The 20,528-nt window shown below is 39.2% G+C and overlaps 1 protein-coding gene across 4 annotated transcripts in view; it reads left to right on the forward strand.

Annotated features, from left to right (window-relative positions):
- LOC111859306 (uncharacterized) overlaps positions 1-20,528 on the forward strand; it is a 73,373-nt gene that overhangs the window by 43,940 nt on the left and 8,905 nt on the right. Inside the window, exons 8-16 of one of the 4 annotated variants that reach the window (XM_072718685.1) lie at positions 690-803; positions 12,528-12,572; positions 13,600-13,680; positions 14,194-14,271; positions 14,577-14,669; positions 15,087-15,176; positions 18,763-18,855; positions 18,977-19,072; positions 19,578-20,204. In XM_072718685.1, the coding sequence (XP_072574786.1) occupies positions 690-803; positions 12,528-12,572; positions 13,600-13,680; positions 14,194-14,271; positions 14,577-14,669; positions 15,087-15,176; positions 18,763-18,855; positions 18,977-19,072; positions 19,578-19,612 (725 nt within the window). In that variant the 3' untranslated portion in view covers positions 19,613-20,204. Of the gene's footprint in view, positions 1-689; positions 804-12,527; positions 12,573-13,599; positions 13,681-14,193; positions 14,272-14,576; positions 14,670-15,086; positions 15,177-18,762; positions 18,856-18,976; positions 20,206-20,528 lie in introns of those variants that run through there. The other 3 variants (XM_072718682.1, XM_072718683.1, XM_072718684.1) reach the window with 3 other exon arrangements.

The raw sequence follows: 20,528 nt of genomic DNA on the forward strand, positions 1-20,528 counted from the left end.
GATATTCCCATTAAAGTCTGAATGGAGTAGGCTAAAGACTGTTTATTTTATTGAGAAAATGTTGGTTAATCTGGCCAAAGACAAAATTTGTTTTATGAATAAATGTTCATTTAAAGCAGCATACGATACGCATATTATTTTACTATCAGAGATGCGCAGATTAGCTCTAAAGTCACTGAATCTGCTGTTAAAAACGAAGAAGCGGGTGCGGATATCTATATCAGAGAAAATTATAGGTGCGGGCGGGTGGCGGGTGGATGATTTGTTTAAAGCCGCAGATTCGTGTGACATTTTAGCTGATCCGCGCATCTCTACTGGCTTGGGGGTTAATAAGATATTTGTCCTTCAACATAGTGACACGCTGCAGCACTAATAAAGTACATTTTCATACACTAAAGGCTAACAAAATGGCTAACAGATACAGAAACTTCTAAGCCAACACAAGGTGCTCATTCATACTTGTTTTTCGTCAGATTGTGCACAGCAGTAATTGGTCTGCATTCTCTAAAGGTTACAAGGTCACTCTCTCCATAGTTTACATCAGCTTCCTAAAAGAGTCCTAATGATTACATTCTCTATGCGTTATGAAGTGCTAAATGATATTACATAGTTTCAGGAACTGTGCTTTAGCATTGCATTTCAGAAAAACTGTAATAACATGTTGACTGACAATTCTTACCTCATTTCAGGTTTGTTCATTGACTTTTCAATAAACCATTCCCCAACTCCAGGAGATAAAGCAGGAATTGGAATCCTACTGGGAATCATCACATTTTTTCAAATCACAGTTGTTTTATACCAAAGTGAGTACGTTTATAAATGGATTTCTGGAATACTGGATCAGTATTAGGAATTCTGGTATTCGCATAATTAAAATTTTTGCAATATCTGTTTTGTTAACTGTTGGGGCAGCGTGGTGCCTCAGTGGTCAGCATTTGACCCCCCCCTCTTCCATATCTGTGTGTAGTTTGTATGTGCTCCCCATGTCGTGTGGGTTTGAGTCCCCCTCTGTGTCTGTGTACAGTCTGCATGTGCTCCCCATGTCATGTGGGTTTGAGTCCCACTCCTCTGTGTCTGTGTACAGTCTGCATGTGCTTCCCATGTCATGTGGGTTTGAGTCCCTCTCCTCTGTGTCTGTGTACAGTCTGCATGTGCTCCCCATGTCATGTGGGTTTGAGTCCCCCTCCTCTGTGTCTGTGTACAGTCTGTTCAAATGCAACCAGTCAGATGCATCTATTTTAAAAATGTTACCTTGTATACATTTTCTCAACGGTCCACACACATCATACACATCGCATCATAGCGAAGTCAGCAAAGAAATGTCCGAAAATGTCCGCGAAGTCTAAAGCATAGTTATAATTCAAATAAATTAGGTATTTCACATTCATTAGAAAGCACGGTCTTGGAGGTGCAAGTCAATCTGGAGGCTCATTCTCTTCAATTCATAGCAAAGGATCATTACATAGCCGTATTCATAGCTTACCCGAGGCCTCTGTCTCTGGTATAAGAGACTTAATATGAACATCTTTCTGGTACATCCCATCTCTTTCCCTTGATGAGATCTGATAAATTCAAATCATGAATTTGATTTAACGAGTAATGACACTTTACAGCAATGCCTTTTTTCTCTACAGTTGATCTGAGTAATGTGATGTCGATTCTAGCCCTAGTCTGTTTTCGGTCTTGGTCTTGGTCTTGGTCTCGACCAGTCTTGGTCTTGGTCTCGCCTTAGTGTGTCTTGGTCTTGGTCTTGGACTTGGTCTTGGTCTTGGTACCCTCAAGTCTCAGCAGTGTCTTGGTCTTGATACCCTCCAGTCTCGGCAATGTCTTGGTCTCGGTTTAGGCGGTCTTGACTACAACACTACGAAATACTAAAGACTGACAACAGAGAGGACAGGATGGCTAGTGACACCTGCTGACCAAAAGGGGCAAAGACACGAAAGACTCAGACAGAGGGAAGGTGACCCTTACAGGGCTATAAATGTTCAATTGTAGGTCAGCCACATGTGACATGTCACAGACACTTTTATTAAAACACTGTGGTTAAAATTAATTGCAAATACTGGGTTTCCTTCTACAAAATAAAAGTAAAATAACAATTCAAAAGATAACTGCAAGCAGTGACAAACGGGTCCAAAGGAAATGGACAGAAGCAATGGACAGAAATGAAGTGAATGGCATAAAAGTAGAAGTTCACTAATGATAGGAAATGAAGTAGAGACTGTACCTGATGGCCAATGCATTTAAATAGAAAAAAAAATATGACATGCTACTATGATTGGATGAGACCTGACATTTGGACATGACAGTAGAAATGTTCATCAAAATAGGATAAAGAGAAAAGGGTAGATGAGAAACAGAAGGGAAATGTGGTGTGGAAAAGATTGCAATTGCTGCAGTGTACACAGGCTGAAGTATCACTGAAGTTTGATAGATTTCTAAAAGTCAAATGGCAGGAAAATATAAGGGGACTAAAAATGGACTTAAATGAAGGGAAAGGTGATTAATATTTCAATGTGTAAATAAAAAATAGGGAGATTTCAGCTGCATTAACCAAGGTGGGTCTTAGGCATAGTAAGGCAGTGGTTGTAGCGCCCCCGTTTGACCGATTGCCACCAAACTTGGAAGGTATTTCTGAAGTCCAGTAATATATATGTGAGTCAGATGTTGTGAGGATTGGATGAAGCATGCCAGAGATATAGCTGTTTGATTGAAATGGGCATGGAAATGGTGTGGCCAGCAGGGGGAGGCAGCGCTCCATTTTAGAAATTCTATTCAATACTTTCAGGCCTTCTTATGTGTAAATTAAATCTGATAATGTTCTATGAGGCAAATCGGTGGAAAATGAAAGGAAATTTAAAATATGGACCTAGGTAAAGGGAATGGGAACAACTGATTTAATGTTTGATGAGAAATAAGTACATTTCAGCTGAAGTTGCTAAGGTGGGTCTTAGAAATATATGGACAGTGGCTGTAGTGCCCCCATTTGACCGTTTGGCACTAAAGTTGGAGGGTCTCTCTGGGGTGCAGTGCTATATTAAGCGGTCAAATTTAGTGAGGATTGGTTGAAGCACGGCTGAGATTTAGATGGTTGATTGAAATGAACATGGAAATGGTGCAGGTTGGGTGTAGCTGGTGGCCATAGCATACAGGTAGGTCAAGATATTTTTATGAATCATACATAAGGGCAGTGTGCTGATTGATCTACTACCAGAATGAGCTACTTGGGCTGGACATTGTAGGAGTTACAGTAATATGTCATTTATTAGGTTTTTAAACATCACAAGTCAATGCAAATGACTATCATTGAGCATTGCATATATCTTGATTTGACATGACACAAAGAAATTGCAGCACAAATGATTTTAACCAGTAATATGTCAATTGATCAAAAATGAGATAAATGTAAGTTGAATTGATTTTTCAGGTTTATACAGACATGTTATATTGTTGTAGCGCCCCCGTTTGACTGATTAGCACCAAATTTGGAGGGGCCTTCCGGAGTACTATCCTACACAACATATTAAAGTTTGGTGATGATTGGCTGAGGCATGCCTGAGATATAGCTGTCTGACTGAAATGGCCATGGCACCTGTATGGTTTGGGTGTGGCTGGTGGCCGAACCTCATGGAAAGTTTAGGATTTTTTTAATATTTATTTATTATGACTGTCTCCTGATTTAAATGATACCAGATTTGTGTAGGTTTGGTGAAAATCCTAGGAGGCTAACGAAATGTCTTGTTTTCAGACCAATATGAATTATGCAAAAATGCTAAGGTGCAGAAGCAAGTTCTACATGTTGTTTGATTTGGCATGTCGTACTGAATTGACCTGGCAGTAAATGTTGATTGTAGGCTTCACCATTCTCGAGAAATAGGCAGAAACGCAAAAGTTGTCACTGTAGCGCCCCCATCTGGCCGAGTGAGGTGTCCTTTACAGGGTAGGCAGAGGGTGAGAGCACAAATGTATCACCCAAATTTGATTTAGATTGGTCATTGATAAGCCTGTCAAATGGCTGCTTGATTTTGATTGGACGATGGCGGCCACTCTTTAAGGACGAATTACTGCCATTGTATGTGACTGACCACAGGCTGCGTCCTAGTACATATCTGCCAAATTTCAGTTAGATTGGCCAAGTGGACCGTGTCCCCAGGATGGTGTTGCGAGGTAGGATTTCAAATTTGGTCAAGGTAGGCCAAGGAATAGCCAAGTTATAGCCGTCAGACCAAAATGGGCGAAATTTGGCCATTGTTTGGGCGTGGCTAATGGCCGTAGGATATAAAAATGTCTGAATTTTGTTGATGATTCTTGATCAGCTCAGAGTTCTGATTCGTTTGACACCTCATTTGTCTGATTTGGTAGAACAAGCTAGGACTTGAAGGGAAAAGTAGGATTTGCAAATTATGCAAATTAGCAAAAAATCTAAGTAGGCGGAGCTTCATAGTCCAAATGGCAAGTTGGTAGGGCTTTGCTGTCTGTATATGTAGAACAAAGAATTTCGATTGTAGGACTAACAGGACAGGAGATATCGACCGAAACGTGTTGGGGGGCGCTAAGGCGCCCCCATCTGGCTGGCAGGACTGGGTAGGACAACCTGAGTAGTGGGTAGGAATTGACATCATCTGACCAAGTTTGGTAGGTCTAGCTCTTACAGTTTAGGCTGTACATTCAGTTTTAGGGCAGGAAAAAAATAATAATAAAAGACAAAAATCCTAAGAAAAACAATAATGGTCCATAAGGACTTCGTCCTTTGGACCCTTAACAATAATGGTCCATAAGGACTTCGTCCTTTGGACCCTTAAAAAGTGCAAAACCAAATAAATTTTTCATTAGAGGTTTTGCACTATTATTTTACAAGTATTTCTTGGAATATTACAATCAAACACCTTCAATAAACTGATAGCACAAAATGTTCTACACAGGAACTGTTTTACAGAGAAACTGTTCTTTTTACATATTCCTAAATTCTAACAATAAAGTGTTAACACATGCTCAATCTTGTACAGTAAGTTTGATTTTGGACAAAATAAACACTAAAAATATACTGTATAAAAGATTAAAGACATCTCAAACTAACGTGCAATGTTTGTGTTTATATTTAATCTTTATGGAATGTTAAAAACTTGTAAAAGTAATTTAAATACAATATTTAATTATTCGGTTTTGTAGAATTACAGTACAAACCTTAAATGAAATGCAACATTTAACATTTAAACTACTGTGCTGGTTAGCAGTAGAAACATTTCTCTAAATATCAGAAAATATAAACTTTAAGATTATTTTGAAATATCAACTGAAAACATTCTAAAGAAATACAAAATAAAATATAGGGCCAAAAATGGGGCCAGGCATACAACCAAGGCATGGATGGCATGGAAAGAATTAAAAAAGAGACTGGCAGAGACCAATCTTGACAATCCCCAGACATTTGCCTGTGGGAAATCGTTACATTTTCAATAAAATTCAATATGGTGTCTGCAACAATTAGACAAACATAAATTTGGTAGTGGAGAGGACTGGGGATGTACCATGGTGTTAGAAGACATTAGAATTTTTTCTCTATGTGAAACCCTTCCACAATTATCAGTCAAAACCCATTTTTGCTTATTTCAGCGCCACCTAGTGGCGGAATGGTGCACTTTTTGGTGAATTCCTTTGGAATTGGGTCACAAGCCTATATTATAAATTTGGTTTTGATATCTCAAAGCATTTCGGAGATATGGCCTCACTTCCTGTTTGGTGGCTTTGTCTTCAAATTTATTGGACCACAGCGGCCATACTATTTGGCTTAGCATAATTCTTTAAACAAGTTTTGGTTGGGATTGACTGTAGATGATGCACACCAAATTTGATGATGATTGGATCAATGGCCTAGGACTACTTCGCAAAAGTAGTTCTTTAGAAAATTCAATGTGTCAAAAAATGAAAGATGGTTGAAATTAACAACAATGGGTGCAATCAAATCGGAAGGAGCCACCAATTCAGGGGAATCAAAGATCACAATGCTAGGCCAAAGGAATTAAAAGTTATATGCGGAAACGTATCTTGACTTTTGGCCTGATGGTGGCGCTAGAGGGATAGATGGTAAAATGCTAAATTTCAAAGGTGAAGATTGGATCAATTTTGTGTCATGTGGAAAATACTGAAATTTTTACTAAAATCCAATATGCCGGCCACATGAATTCGGGGGACATTAACCTTCCCAGGAGTCAACCTGGGGCCATCCCACAGAATTAGAAAATATAAGACTTATTTTTCTCCAACAAACAGATCAACAGTTATTAGCCAAAATGTATTTTTGCTAATGGTAGCACCCCCTAGTGGTGCAATGGCACCATATTTAGTGCTTGACCTCAGAATTGGATCCCAAGTCCATGTCCCAAATTTGGTTTTGATACATGAAATCGTTGCTGAGATATGGCCTCATTTCCTGCTTGGTTACTTCGTCCTCAAATTCATTGGACGACAGGAGCCAAACCATTTGACTTAGCATAATTCTTTGAACAAGTTTTTGTCAGAACCCTTTCTAGATGATGCACACACAATTTGGTGATGATTGGATCAACGGCCTAGGACGAGTTTGCAAAAGTACATTTTCAAAAAAATAAAAAATGGAGGAAAATCCAATATGGCAGAAATTAACGGCAGTGGCATCTGAATCGAGCTGACCCAAGGATTCAGAGAAATCAAAGATTTCAATTGTAGGCCAAAGGGGTCAAAAGTTAAAAGCAAAAATGTATCTTGAAATTTGGCTTGATGGTGGTGCTAGAGGCATGGATGGATTGACCCCAAACTTGGTGCCTGAATAGTTTCAACTGTCCTCTATCAATGTGCCAAATTTTAAGAAAAGTTACCAATCGGTTCTATGGGTTTCCATAGACTTCCATTGCAGAAAGTATAATAATAATAAAGATAACTGCAATCAGTGACAAACGGGTCCAAAGCTAATGGACAGAAGCAATGGGAAGGAATGGAGTGAATGGCATAAAATTAGTAGTTCAGTAATGATGGGAAATGAAGTACAGACTGTAACTGATGGCCAATGCATTTAAATAGTCAGAAAGTAGGAAATACTACTATGATAGGATGAGACCTGACATTTGGACATTACAGTAGAAATTTTCATCAAGGTAGGATAAAGGAAAATGGGTAGATGAGAAACAGAAGGGAAATGAACAGAAGGGAATCTGTTCAGGAGAAATATCACCAATGTAGAACCGTCTGGTGGAGTGCCTGAGCCTAACTGAATGCATGGTTTGGGTCTTATGGTCTGAGTAGTTATGTGAATTAGCAAAGGTGGGTCTTACACACATATGCACAGTGGCCGTAGCGCCCCAGTTTGACCAATCAGCACTAAAGTTGGAGAGTCTGTTTGTGGTCCAGTGCTAAATTAGTGGGTCAAATTGACTGAAGCATGCCTGAGATTAAGGCACTTGATTGAAATGAGCATGGAAATGGTGCAGGTTGGTTCTGGCTGGTGGCCATACTGTACAGGCAGGTCAAGTTATTTTTATGAATCATCCATAAGGGCAGTGTTCTGTTTGACCTGCCACCAGAATGACCTAGGTGTGGTGTACATTGTAGGAGTTATAGGAATATGTCATTTATGGAGTTTTTAAACATCACAAGGGAATGCAAATCACTGTCATTGGACGGTACATATATCTTGATTTGGCATGACTCACAGAACTTGCAGTACAAAGGATTTTAACCAGTAATATGTCACTGGAACAGAAATGAGAAAAATGTAAGTTGAACTGATTTTCCAGGTTTATACAGACATGTTACATTGATGTAGCACCCCCGTTTGACCAATCGGCACAAAATTTGGAGGGCCCTTCCCCTGTACTGTCCTACAGGATACATTCAAGTTTGGTGATAATTGGCTTAGGCAGGCCTGAGATATAGCTGTCTCATTGAAATGGGTGTGGCAGTTGTATGGTCTGGGTGTGGCTGGTGGCCGTACCTTACAGAAAGTTTAGGATTTTTTAAATAATTATTTATTAGGACTGTGTCCTGATTTAAATGATACCAGACCTATGTAGGTTGGGAGAAAATCCTAGGAGGTTAACAAAAAGTCCTGTTTTCAGACCTATATAAATTATGCAAAAACGCAAAGACGGAGAACCAAGTTCTACATGTTGTTGGCATGTCATACTGAATTGGCCGGGCAATAAATGTCAACTGAAGGCTTAAGCCTTTCTGGTGAATTGGCAAAAACGCAAAAGTTATCACTGTAGCGCCCCCATCTGGCAGACTGGGGTGCCCTTACCAGGATGTGGTCAGGGTCTGTAGACACATGGATCATCCAGATTTAGTTGAGATTGGTGATTGCTAGGCCTGTCAGATGCATGCTTGATTTTCATTGGCTAATTATGGCCACCATTGTATATCTAATGACTGCCATACTACGGATCTGACCTCAGACTTGGCCATAGTAGACATACGCCACATTTCACTTGGATAGGCCTAGCAGTTCAGGAGATATTGGAAGTAGGTATTTGTAGCGCCCCCTATTGACTAAATGCGGGCCGCTTTGTATGGTGTCCCCAGAATGGAGCAGGGAGGTAGGATTTTAGGTTTGGTTAAGGTAGGCTAAGGCAGGGAGAAGTTATAGCAGTCAGACTGAAACTGGCCAAATTTAGGTGGAGTTTGGGCGTGGCAGATGGCCGTATGATACAGAAATGTCAGACTTTTTTTTATAACAATTGATCAGCTCAGAGGACTGATCGGTTTGACACCTGATTTGTCTGATTTGGTCAGATAGTGTAGGACTTTAAGGCAGAAGTAAGTTTTGTAAATTATGCAAATTAGCAAAAAATCTAAGTAGGCGGAGCCTTAATAGTTTCACTCTGGAAGTTGTAGGGAATATCTGCCTGTATCTGTAGAAAAAAGAATTTCGATTGTAGGACTAACAGGACAGGAGATATTGCCCGAAACGTGTATGGGGGGCACTATAGCGCCCCCATCTGAATTGACATCATCCTACCAAGTTTGGTCGGCCTCGGTCTTATGGTTTAGGCTGCCCATTGTAACACCAGTGTGATGAGTAGGTGACGACTGAGCATGTAATGAGAAAACTGCTGTAGCTGAGAGTAAAAGTTAAATAAAGATTCCCAGTGAGTGGGATAAAGTTAAACGGACCATCTTGTGTAGCTTGTAAAAAGAACAAGATGAAACACCTATGGTGTAAATTGAACACTATTAGAGTTAATAAAGATTAACATTGTAAAAACAAGACTCACTGCACACTGTAAAGTGTTAAAGGTAACACTCAATGTGGACCCATTTAAACACCATGTTTCCTTAAATGAACTGAGTAGCCACAACTACAGGTAGGTTACTAGAATGTAATAATAAATCTTAAAGGAAGAAAACTGAGTAAATAAAACTTAAATAGTAGCATTTACATATGGAGGATGCATTTAAGTTATTGTTACTCAAGTAATTTAAATCAAACTAATGAATGCAGCTGATGCTCTTAACTTGATTTAACTAAGTTGCTTAAATTATGAATACAATTAAATTATAATTACTTTTACTCAATATAAAAAATATTTTTACTTTAATTGTTTGAGTTCATAAACTTAAATGATTTAAGGCAATCGGTTTTCTCAAACAGTTTGAGTTGAACTAACTCGTCAAGTTTTAGTGTAGTGAACATGAAGTCAACTAAGAGGAAATGAGCAAATGCAACAAACTGGAATTACAGTATATCGCCACAACTTAAAATGCTCCAGAAATCGAAGTACACTCAAAACAACCGAGTTACTACACACACAATTAATTTTTGAGTAAAGTCAAATTTGTGGAAATGAGTGAATCCAATTTTTAGGCAAAATTAAGTTCTATTAACTTACTTCTTTTATTGAGAAATTTATTTATTTATTAAGAAATACTGTTTAACAGTGTAATGAATGCAGCTTAGGGCTGAGCAATATCTTATAGATATTATATCGCGCATGCGCAATAATCACGAGGGCTTCAGATGACAGGCGCAACATTTGGCCGTGCGCCAGCTTTTCTGTGCTATACTGACATTTATTTATGCCCACAATTTAAGCGATTTAGTAATATGGCTAAAATATTAATGAGGCTTTGTATCAGAGCATGTGAGCGGAGTGGAGCGGTGAGAATTTCCGCTCCTCGCTCACGAGGCTGTTGGCTCCGCCCGCTCCTCCGCTCTAATTCGCATTAAGCCGCTCCGCTCAACACCGCTCCTCGCTCCACTAAAATGTCCTCCCGCTCCAGTCAAATCGCTCCACGCTCGCTCCAATTTAAAAGAGGGACAAATTATCTGCATGCCTAACAAATGTCACCTTAAACCGAAGCCTTATATCATAAAGAAATATGAGCAATGACAACATTGCCACTCAGAAAATATTTATTTTTAAGCAACATATAGGCAACAACGGACAGGTTTGGCAATGGCATTCCACACAAAATAGGCTTAAAAATAAAGGAATCAGTGGGCTTAATAGCCTAAAGTAGGTCTAATAGGATTTTTTTAAATTTCACGTAATGCTGTCAGTGAAATTTTATTTTATAGAGACGCAGCAGCAGCATCAACAGAAAAAAAAGACGAATTTAAAACATGGATGCTTAGCCTGTATGTTCTTTAGGCTATTAAGCCCACTCAACAACACAGTAGCATGTTCTTTCCCTTTAAATTAGCTGAATGGCTGATGAAAAGCTTAAAGGCACCTGTGATATTAATTAAAATTAAACACTGATGGAGCCGCTTATCCCTTAACCGGCTGATGAGCTGCTGCAGGATGGAGCGCACTTCCGCCATTATGCGGTCTTCGGTGCGTGGGGTAACCTCATTGTGTGCATCACACTGAACAGGTAGAAAAAGAGCCAAGGAAACCATCCAAAACCATTAAAGCTCAGTTCCAAGATAAAGGTATGTCACTTTCTGATCACTCTATCCCTTGCATTCTGAACAATAATAAGCTCCATAGAAGAAGACCCAGGAGGGCTCCACTATTGACAGAAAAACATAAAAAGCCAGAGTGGAATTTGCCAAAATGCATGTTGACAAGCCCTAAAGTTTCTGGGAAAATGTCCTTTGGACTGATAAGACAAAACTGGAGCTTTTTGGCCGATCACATGTTTACAGAAGGAAAAATGAAGCTTTATAAGAAAAGAACACCATACCTACTGTGAAACATGGAGGGGGATCAGTTTTGTTTTGGGGCTGCTTTGCTGCATCTGACACAGCGAACCTTGAATCTGTGCAGGACACAATGAAGTCTCAAGACTACCAAGGCATCCTGGGGCGAAACATACTGCCCAGTGTTAGGAAGCTCAGCCTCAGTCACAGGTCATGGGTCCTCAAACAGGATAATGACCCAAAACATACAGCTAAAAGCACTCAAGAATGGCTGAGGAATTAAACATTGAACTATTCTTAAATGGCCCTCCATTAGCCCACCTATGGAAAGATCTGAAAACGGCAGTGTGGAGACACCACCCCTCAAACCTGAGACAGTTTGAGCAGTTTGCTCAGGAAGAGTGGGCCAAACTACCTGCTGGCAAATGCAGACGTACAGAGATCGCTTGGTTGCAGTGATGAAGAAGAGAAGATGGTGCCACAAAATAATAAATTAAGGGTACCATCTTTTTTGTCTGTGCCATTTTCATTTATTTAATTATATAAAATATTTGACTGAATCAATAATCAGAAGCATTTGTGTTAAATATGGAATAAACAATAAGGGGTGCCATTAAACGTTTGTCAGTTTCAAGTTATTTCAGAGATTGTTGTGTTTTTTGTGGAAGGGTACCAACACATTTGTCCACGTCTGTATAAAACTGTGTATTATCAGCATAACAATGGAAACCAACACCGTAATTTCTAATAATGTTACCAAGTGGTAGCATATATAAAGTGAACAGTAGGGGCCCAGTACTGATCCCTGTGGGACACCGTATGTGACTTTGGTGATCTTGGAAGATTCATTGTGCACAGGGACAAACTGATAATGATCAGTTAAATAAGAGCGAAACCAAGAGAGAGCTGTCCCTGTAATACCAACCACAGATTATCTCCTGTGCTCCTGGATTCTGAGACTTGCACATTTGATTGAAATTATTCTTTCATGATTACAGTAATTGCACGTCTTGCTGTATGCTGGACATTTTTTTTGGCTTATGAATGTATCATCATCTCATGCACTCATGCTTGTCTGTCCCTGTCTTTCTAGCACATGCCTGTCTGTCCCTTCACTTCATTTTGGTTATTTTTGTAACACAGCAGCATCTGTTTCTTTGTGCAACACTTTCATGTGATTTTGTGTTACTTTGCTGGCTCTACAGATATCCAGGGCTTCTTGGAAATTGAGTGTTTCCCTAAGTAGAGGCTGTAACTTTTCCATTTCTGACATAATCCCCTTCTGACACCATGTACTATTGTTATGGACTTCTAATATGTATGCTTGTATTATAATTAATGCATAACTAATGGAGACGTTGGGCAATGATACAGATGGATTTTTGCTCAAATCTTATTTTCCCATTCACAGGTATAGCAGGAAGAAACCTATCGAGAAGGCGAACACGAATTATAGGTAAGGAGATTCATCACGTATTTGAAATGCATCATAAAAGTTGTATGCTTCTGACATACTCCCTGCTGCATCTGTGTGTCACTTTAGACAAAAGTATCTGATAAATTATAAAATTGAAACTTTTAATTCTCTTATACAAGTTCAATAAGAGACACCCCAAAATTATTTTGTGTGTTGACCTTAGGTAAATTCATTTACAGTTTTTCTCAATCACTTAACCCAGGGCTGCCCAACCCTGCTTCTGGAGATATACCACCCTGCAGAGCTTAGGTACAGCCCTAATTTAACACACCAGATACAGATAATCAAGCTGTTTCAGTAGCATCTCAGCATTGGAGCCAGCTATGTTGAAGCTAAGCTGACTATAATAGTGAGATATTACTGAAGGGTCTGATTACCTGTATCAGGTGTGTTAAAGCAAAGGATGTGGTCGAAAAAATCTCAACCTATTCTCAAGAAGCCCAGCTCACTGGCTTGGAGCTTGAGTGTGGAATACTGTATGTTACATATGTGTGGTATGAAGTAAATTGCAACCTTATTACAAAAGCGTTGATGGTTTTGTGCTTGTGTTAGATTAGATTTAGATTAGTCTTCAAATGGTTCCATTAGCTTCAGCTTTATATCAAGGCACAGTTGACCATCTGTGGAGTACTATCACACACGTTGACACCCCCCTGATGGAGTGGGTGATATGGACTGGGGGTGTGCCTGATAACTACGTTGGACAGCTTGGGATTCCCCTTCAGCTAACACACCCCGGCCCTCACCTTCATCACACCATGGGGTTTTGAGGGACCCTCTGACTCTCGGGGGCATTAGACTCCTTGGCCTGTGTTCTGAGCCCCGCTGCCCTCGGATCATGGGCCTTACTGTGCATGACCTCACAGTGCAGTCGGGCCCTGGGGACGGCAGGATTTATCTCAGGGGAAGAAAAGCCCAAGGACACTTTGTTATTTAATATCATGTTATGTCTGTATAGACTGATGAGAGAATGAGGGTGTCTGATTTGCTCTATTTTCCCTTACAGATAATCCCAGAGTGCTGCACATGCTGCTCCTTTGTTTCTCTCCCTTTTTCATTTCCATAGTATACAGAGCATTAATATTAGGTGAGTTTTTCTGCAGTTTTTCTACTTATCATCAAAGTTTAATCTATTTCTGTACTATATATTTTGGAACGGTAGCTCTGTGAGTACTATTGTAGCACAATACCTCCAGGCTTCAATTTTTGGCCCTGGATCTGTATGTGTGGGACTGATCCCTGATTGGTCCAAATCCATTAAATCTGATGTATATGTGGGTTCTGGATAGCAGGGGGATGAATGAATAAACACACATCTGTGTGTTTCACAGTGGAAAAGGGTGTTTGACAGTGTTTCCTTTATTGTTAATTGTCTTTATAATCTTGAGGGTCACGTGACTGGGATTCTAACATTTTACTTTACATAAGGATATATAATGTGTTTACATGGGTAAAACTTTTGCCTCTAACAAGAATCATAAACATTAGCAATAAACAATAACATTTATATTCTTATATATATTTGAATGTGTGAATGTGGAATCAGTGTGGGGGATTATTACAACACTAATGTGTAGTAATGTTTGCTGTCTGATTTCAGAATATGTTTTGTCGATTGCTGGACTTACCCTTGGAATATTCATATGCAGTTATGTGCGATGCTCATCCAGATATTTCTGTAAGTATTGTGTATTCAACTTTGATAAGCTTGTTATGGTGGGGCATGGTGAAGGACTATCCTTGTTACAGCTCAGTTAAACAAGGCACTTTATTTTTAACCCAGAAAGAAAAGGAAGTGTTTGATGGGAGAATCTATCCCTGTGTGAGGAAGGGTTAGGGTACAGGAGCTCTGCTCTGTGTGTGAGGAATAGTTAGGATACATGGTTTTATGTATGCATGTTAGAAAAAAGTAAAAATGTTTAATGACTTGCTTCAATTTATGTTCAGTTAACCTGTTGTTTTTCATTACATAATTCTTTTTAGATTTGGCTCATAAATGCCTTTTGGGGATTTTATTCATGCTCTACCTAATAATAAGCTTCCAGTATCTAAGTCTGGTTCTGGAAAATGACAAAGGTAAGCAAATACATTTACGGTAAGAGATCCGTTTGACTATAAAAGGAAATTAATTGTCAGCCATTTTTGCTGTTTATAAAAATTTAAAATCAAAATACTTTCTTGAGCAAATGCTACAAAACTGTAATTATTTCTAGTACATCTGTTGAGCCACAGCCACCCCCATCATTTCTAGTGTGAAGCTTTATTGAACTGTACTCCGTTTAAATACAAATGCATTTACTCCTATGTATTCCATATGAAACATACTGTAAGGGCACGATCAGCCTCATCTTAAAAGTAATACCTAGTATAAGTTTCAAGAATGACACATAATTTAAATGATGAAGCGGTTTTGTTAAGAATTTTTGTACTTTTTTACTAATGTTTGAGGAAAAAGTGCTGTATTTTAAACTGAAACTCTAATTTTGACTACAGGACGAGTTGAAAAGATGTGCCAGTTTGTGTTCATCTACATTCTGACTGTCACATTATGCTTTAAAGACTGGGATCGGGCTGATTTACTTGGTACAGTCCAAATTTTTTAATAATATTTTTAAAGTTCGTCTCTTAGATCTGTATAGTTTAAAAAGGCAGTTCACCCAAAAACTGTAAAGGATATGTTTTAGAGGGGTATCTGCATCTAGGTCTTTCTGCTGAGAGTTGTCTAGTGTTGGAGATATCAGCCGTAGAAATATCTGGCCTCTCGGTTTTAAATAGGAGTGAATGGCATTCTTTCTGTGGTGATTATAGTAGCAGTGAGCGAATCCTGACTAACTCATTAACCTGGATCTGTCTAATAACTCGAGGATGATGAGTCTGTAGTCTCCATTAAGCCAGAATATTTGGTCCTACATGCAGTTAACACCAGGTGACTTTAAAAATTAAAACAAATAACTGTGTCACTCACTACTCTCCTTGTAAATTGTTCAACCTCAGTACAACATGCCCCAGTCCATCTGCACATAACTTGCATAAAACCATTGACTCAGTGGACTCAGCGGAGCTGACAGAATGGATGGATCAGAGGAACTTCCTGCAGACTCAGAGCTGCTGAATATATAACAGAGCTGGATCAGACAGACTCAGGTTCTTCCGGCTCACTCACTAACAGATCCTGACTGCACAAGTAAATTAGGGGGATTCGCGAAACAGCAGACTCAGATCTGCTTATCCTGAGTGGATCAGGTTAACTTCATCCACAACCCAAAACATAGCTGACTCTGAAAACATGTTCTACACATACACTACTCACAATAAGTTAGGAATATTGTGAGAGACTTAGTGGATGTCATACATACGGTGTTTGTTTCACTTCAGACATTTTTGGGATAGGGAGGGCAATTGTATTGGGGTGATAGACACACCTAATTTTATGTTTTCCATGTAATGGTCTCATTGTGTACAGGTGTGCCTTATTGGGACCAATACCAAAAGACAACCCTTTTCAATGTGGCATCAATTTCAACACTCTGTGGGTATAAAAAGCTGGTATTGTCAGTAAGTCATTCCAAGTTCATCATTCAAACAGCCATGGACACACGACGTCACTTAACGGACGAGCAGCGCCACCTGGCCATGGCGCGCCTTCGGGTCGGTGGCAGGCAGTCAGATGTTGCTCGTGAACTTGGTGTGTCTCAAAGTGTCATCAGCAGACTTGCATCAAGACACAGAACTACTGGCAGAGTTCAGGACAGACCCAGGAGTGGAGCCCCACGAGTCACAGACCGCAACGATGACCAGTACCTAAGGACCTATGCACTCAGACATCGTTATGCAACTGCCACACAGCTGCAGGCCCGTTTATGAGATGCGCGGGGTACTAGGGTTTCCAAACAAACCATTCGCAACCGACTCCACCACTTTGGCTTGAATGCCAGACGACCGTTGCAGGTGACTCCACTGATCCTCCTTCGGTTTCTGCTCGCAACCTTGGGGTTACCATGGACAATCGTCTATCCTTTTCCTCTCATATCGCCAACGTTTCCCGCTCTTGTCGGTTTCTCCTGTTTAATATCAGAAGGATACGTCCATTTCTTTCCACACAGGCTACCCAGATACTCGTTCAGTCCCTCGTCATCTCCCGCCTTCACTACTGCAACTCGCTCCTAGCGGGTTTACCACTGAGCGTCATTCGTCCCCTCCAACTGATTCAGAATGCAGCTGCTCGACTTGTTTTCAACCTTCCCAAGTTCTCCCACACCACTCCTTTGCTACGCTCCCTACACTGGCTTCCTGTGGCTGCCCGCATCAGATTCAAAACACTGATGCTCGCATACAAAGCCAAAAATGATCTGGCTCCATCCTACCTAAAAGACCTCATCACACCCCGCACTGCACCACGATCTCTCCGATCCTCCAGCACTGCTCGACTGGTCCCACCACCCCTCAAGGCACAAGGAAGACACACCTCCCGGCTCTTCTCTGTTCTGGCATCAAGTTGGTGGAATGAACTCCCCCTAGATGTCCGAACAGCTGAGTCACTGAATGTCTTCAAAAGACGACTTAAAACACACCTTTTCCAGAAATACCTGAATTAGCACTTCTGGCATTATACTTTCATTACTAAAAAAAAAAAAAAAAAAAAAAAGCACTTTTCCAACAGAGTATTAGATCGATGGTACTCATAGCCTTGGTTTTTATTGAGCTAGTATCGGGAAATTCATTGTGGAGTCTTAAATCACTTATGTAAGTCGCTCTGGCTAAGGGCGTCTGCCAAATGATGTAAATGTAAATGACACCAAGACACCGCCGTGAACGTTTGCAGTGGGCACAAGACCATGTGACCTGGACAATGCAGCAGTGGACTACCGTCCTGTTCACTGATGAGTGTCGGGTCACCTTGCACAGAAATGATTGTCGTCAGCGTTGCTGGAGAAGGCGAGGTGAGCGATACGCTGAGGTCAACATGGTCCCCAGGGTTTGCTTTGGTGGAGGAGGTGCAACAGTCTGGGCAGGCATCACCAGTCAGCGCAAAACAGATTTGGTTATTGTACATGGCTCAGTCACTGCATGTTCTTACCTCAGAGACATCATAGAACCCATCATCATCTCCCAATTCCACCAGCACACCCCCAACTTTCTGTTCATGGATGATAATGCTCCACCACATCGTGGCAGAATTGTCACAGCTCGACTTCAGGAAGTTGGAGTGCCTCATATGGTATGGCCATCAATGTCCCCTGACCTGAACCCCATAGAGCACGTCTTGGACCAGTTGAAGCAGAGACTGGATGATCGTACCCCACCCCCACGTGACCTGGCAGAACTGTGTGTAACACTTGTGGAAGAGTGGAACGCATTGCCTCAGGACAACATCATGAGGCTAGTGAGGAGCATGAGACATCACTTTCAAGCTGTCATTGCGGCAAATGGTGGAAACACCCACTACTGACATTGTCAATTTTTGTTATTTGGGGCTATCCCTGTTATTGTATAAATTTTTGGGGTAATAAATATTAAGCTAATGACAATGGTGTTTCTTCTCATACATTATTAGTAATATCAAAGGGAACATATTTCATTAAAATTCAGAGCAAATTGGAAAAGCACTCATGTACATTACAATATCCCTAACTTATTGTGAGTAGTGTATATAGGTTTAATAGAAGGTGCCATGTAGTGTATTTAAATAAAATTATAAGGCTATTAAAAATAAAGTCATACACTACAGACATGTTTTACAACACGCCAGGCTGTTACTATGTTTGCGTCATAAAATTCAGTAAAGAAGAATTATAGTGCTCCTCTGACATTTGAAACATTCACAACAATAATACCGAACTCCACACACCAATCATATCACTGCGCATTTCTACGGCTAATATCTCCAAAATTATGCAATTCCCAGCAGAACAATCTAGAAGAATAGATAGCACATCTAAAACATGTATCTTTCAGTTTTGGGTTGAACTGCCCCTTTAAAATTGTAAATATGAATTTCTTTTCATAAAATTTTAGTGCTTTTTAAAAATTTATCATCTATTTCTTCATCAAAACAATAAAGAACACTGAAAATATGTAAGAGTGAAAAATTCAATGATAGATGTTTGGCAGTTTGAATGTATACTGTATATGTAGCTGTATGACTAATGCTTTTCTCTCTGCCTTTCAGCCAAACCCCGTAAATATGCATATTTCTCAGGGGCTTTTGGTCTCCCTCTCCTGAATTCTGTAGCCATGACTACAGAATTAATATGGAAAGCAAGTAAATACATTTTCTTCTCCAATTTTACTTTTACTGTGTTAGCTTAATGTAGATAAACTGTACAAACCCTTTGGGAAATATATGGATTCCTGTGGTTTAATCTCTGTCACTGTCATTTTAGACACAGGAAAACAGTTACTGAATCTACGGCTGATTTTCCTGATTTCTGGGTCTGTCTTCCTCTTTGGCTGGTTGGTTATAGAGATCTCTGCATACTGTAAGTATAACGGGGATATGATGCATGGCTTTCCATAGAAGTTTAATATGTGTACTGGGATGTTTACAGCCTGTTGACAGCTTTCCAGTCATTGTTTACATCTCCACATACCTCAGTCATGCTGCTACCCTTCAGTACTCAAACATTTATTATTCAGAAGTTATCCTCTCAAGATGAGTATAATATGATGAACAGTAATAAACAAGGTTGTGACTGTATGATGTCATAATTCTAAATTGTTAGGCTAATTAGTCAGTATTACTACTTACCACATGACACCTACACTGTAAAAAAAAAATTGTAATTTTACAGAAAATAACCGTCATTTTTTACAGTAGTTTCTCTTTTTTGAAAGCTGTCTGCAAAGCTCTGTAAAATGACAGAGAATATCCCTGAATTAATAAACCAACCTTTATTTTACGCATAACGCCAGTAATGAAAAATTACACGTATTTCACATTTTTAAAAGGAAAAATACTGTTTAATTTATACTGTCTTCTTACAGTCCTGCTAAATTATGTTGCGATTCATTCCACTTGAAAAGTTACAACTTCAAGTCAGTGTAAGTGTGTGGCTCAGTAGTTTAAGTATTTGGTCTTGTAATCCACAGGTTGCTGGTTCAAATCCAGCTTCAGCTAGACAGCTGCATGTTTATGGGCCTTTGAGCCATGAAAAATAGTAGTGAATTACTATATTCTCAAATTACTTTTTGTAGTTTTGTGAACAACACCATTTATTAAACAAACAATTCTGCATTGGCAGAGTGAAAAATTAAAAATGAAAATAAACTATTAGTTAAGAAATATTCCTTGGAACAACAAACTGTGGAAAACTGAATTTACAGTATTTTTCTTGAGACTTGAAGGAAGAGTCCGTTAACGGAAAATGTGCTTCTAATTTTCTGCTAGTACATTTTCTGTTTTTTGATGGATTTTTTTTTACAGTGTAGAACTGCCCTTTTAATCAAGATATTTGATCATAATAATATTAAGAAAAGCTGTAAAATAACAGTATTTATCCGCTGAACTTTTGGAACTGCCCTTTTAATTAAGGTGTTTGATCAAAATAACATTAAGAAAAACTGTAAAATAACAGTATTTATTTGTTTAACTTTTGGAATTGCCCTTTTAATTAAGGTATTTGATCATAATAATAATAAGAAAAACTGTAAAATAACAGTATTTATTTGTTTAACTTTTGGAATTGCCCTTTTAAGTAAGGTATTTGATCATAATAATAATAAGAAAAACTGTAAAATAACAGTATTTATTTGTTTAACTTTTGGAATTGCCCTTTTAATTAAGGTATTTGATCATAATAATAATAAGAAAAACTGTAAAATAACAGTATTTATTTGTTTAACTTTTGGAATTGCCCTTTTAATTAAGGTATTTGATCATAATAATAATAAGAAAAACTGTAAAATAACAGTATTTATTTGTTTAACTTTTGGAAT

Source organism: Paramormyrops kingsleyae, chromosome 12 (assembly GCF_048594095.1).
Source record: "Paramormyrops kingsleyae isolate MSU_618 chromosome 12, PKINGS_0.4, whole genome shotgun sequence".
Classification (NCBI taxonomy): domain Eukaryota; kingdom Metazoa; phylum Chordata; class Actinopteri; order Osteoglossiformes; family Mormyridae; genus Paramormyrops; species Paramormyrops kingsleyae.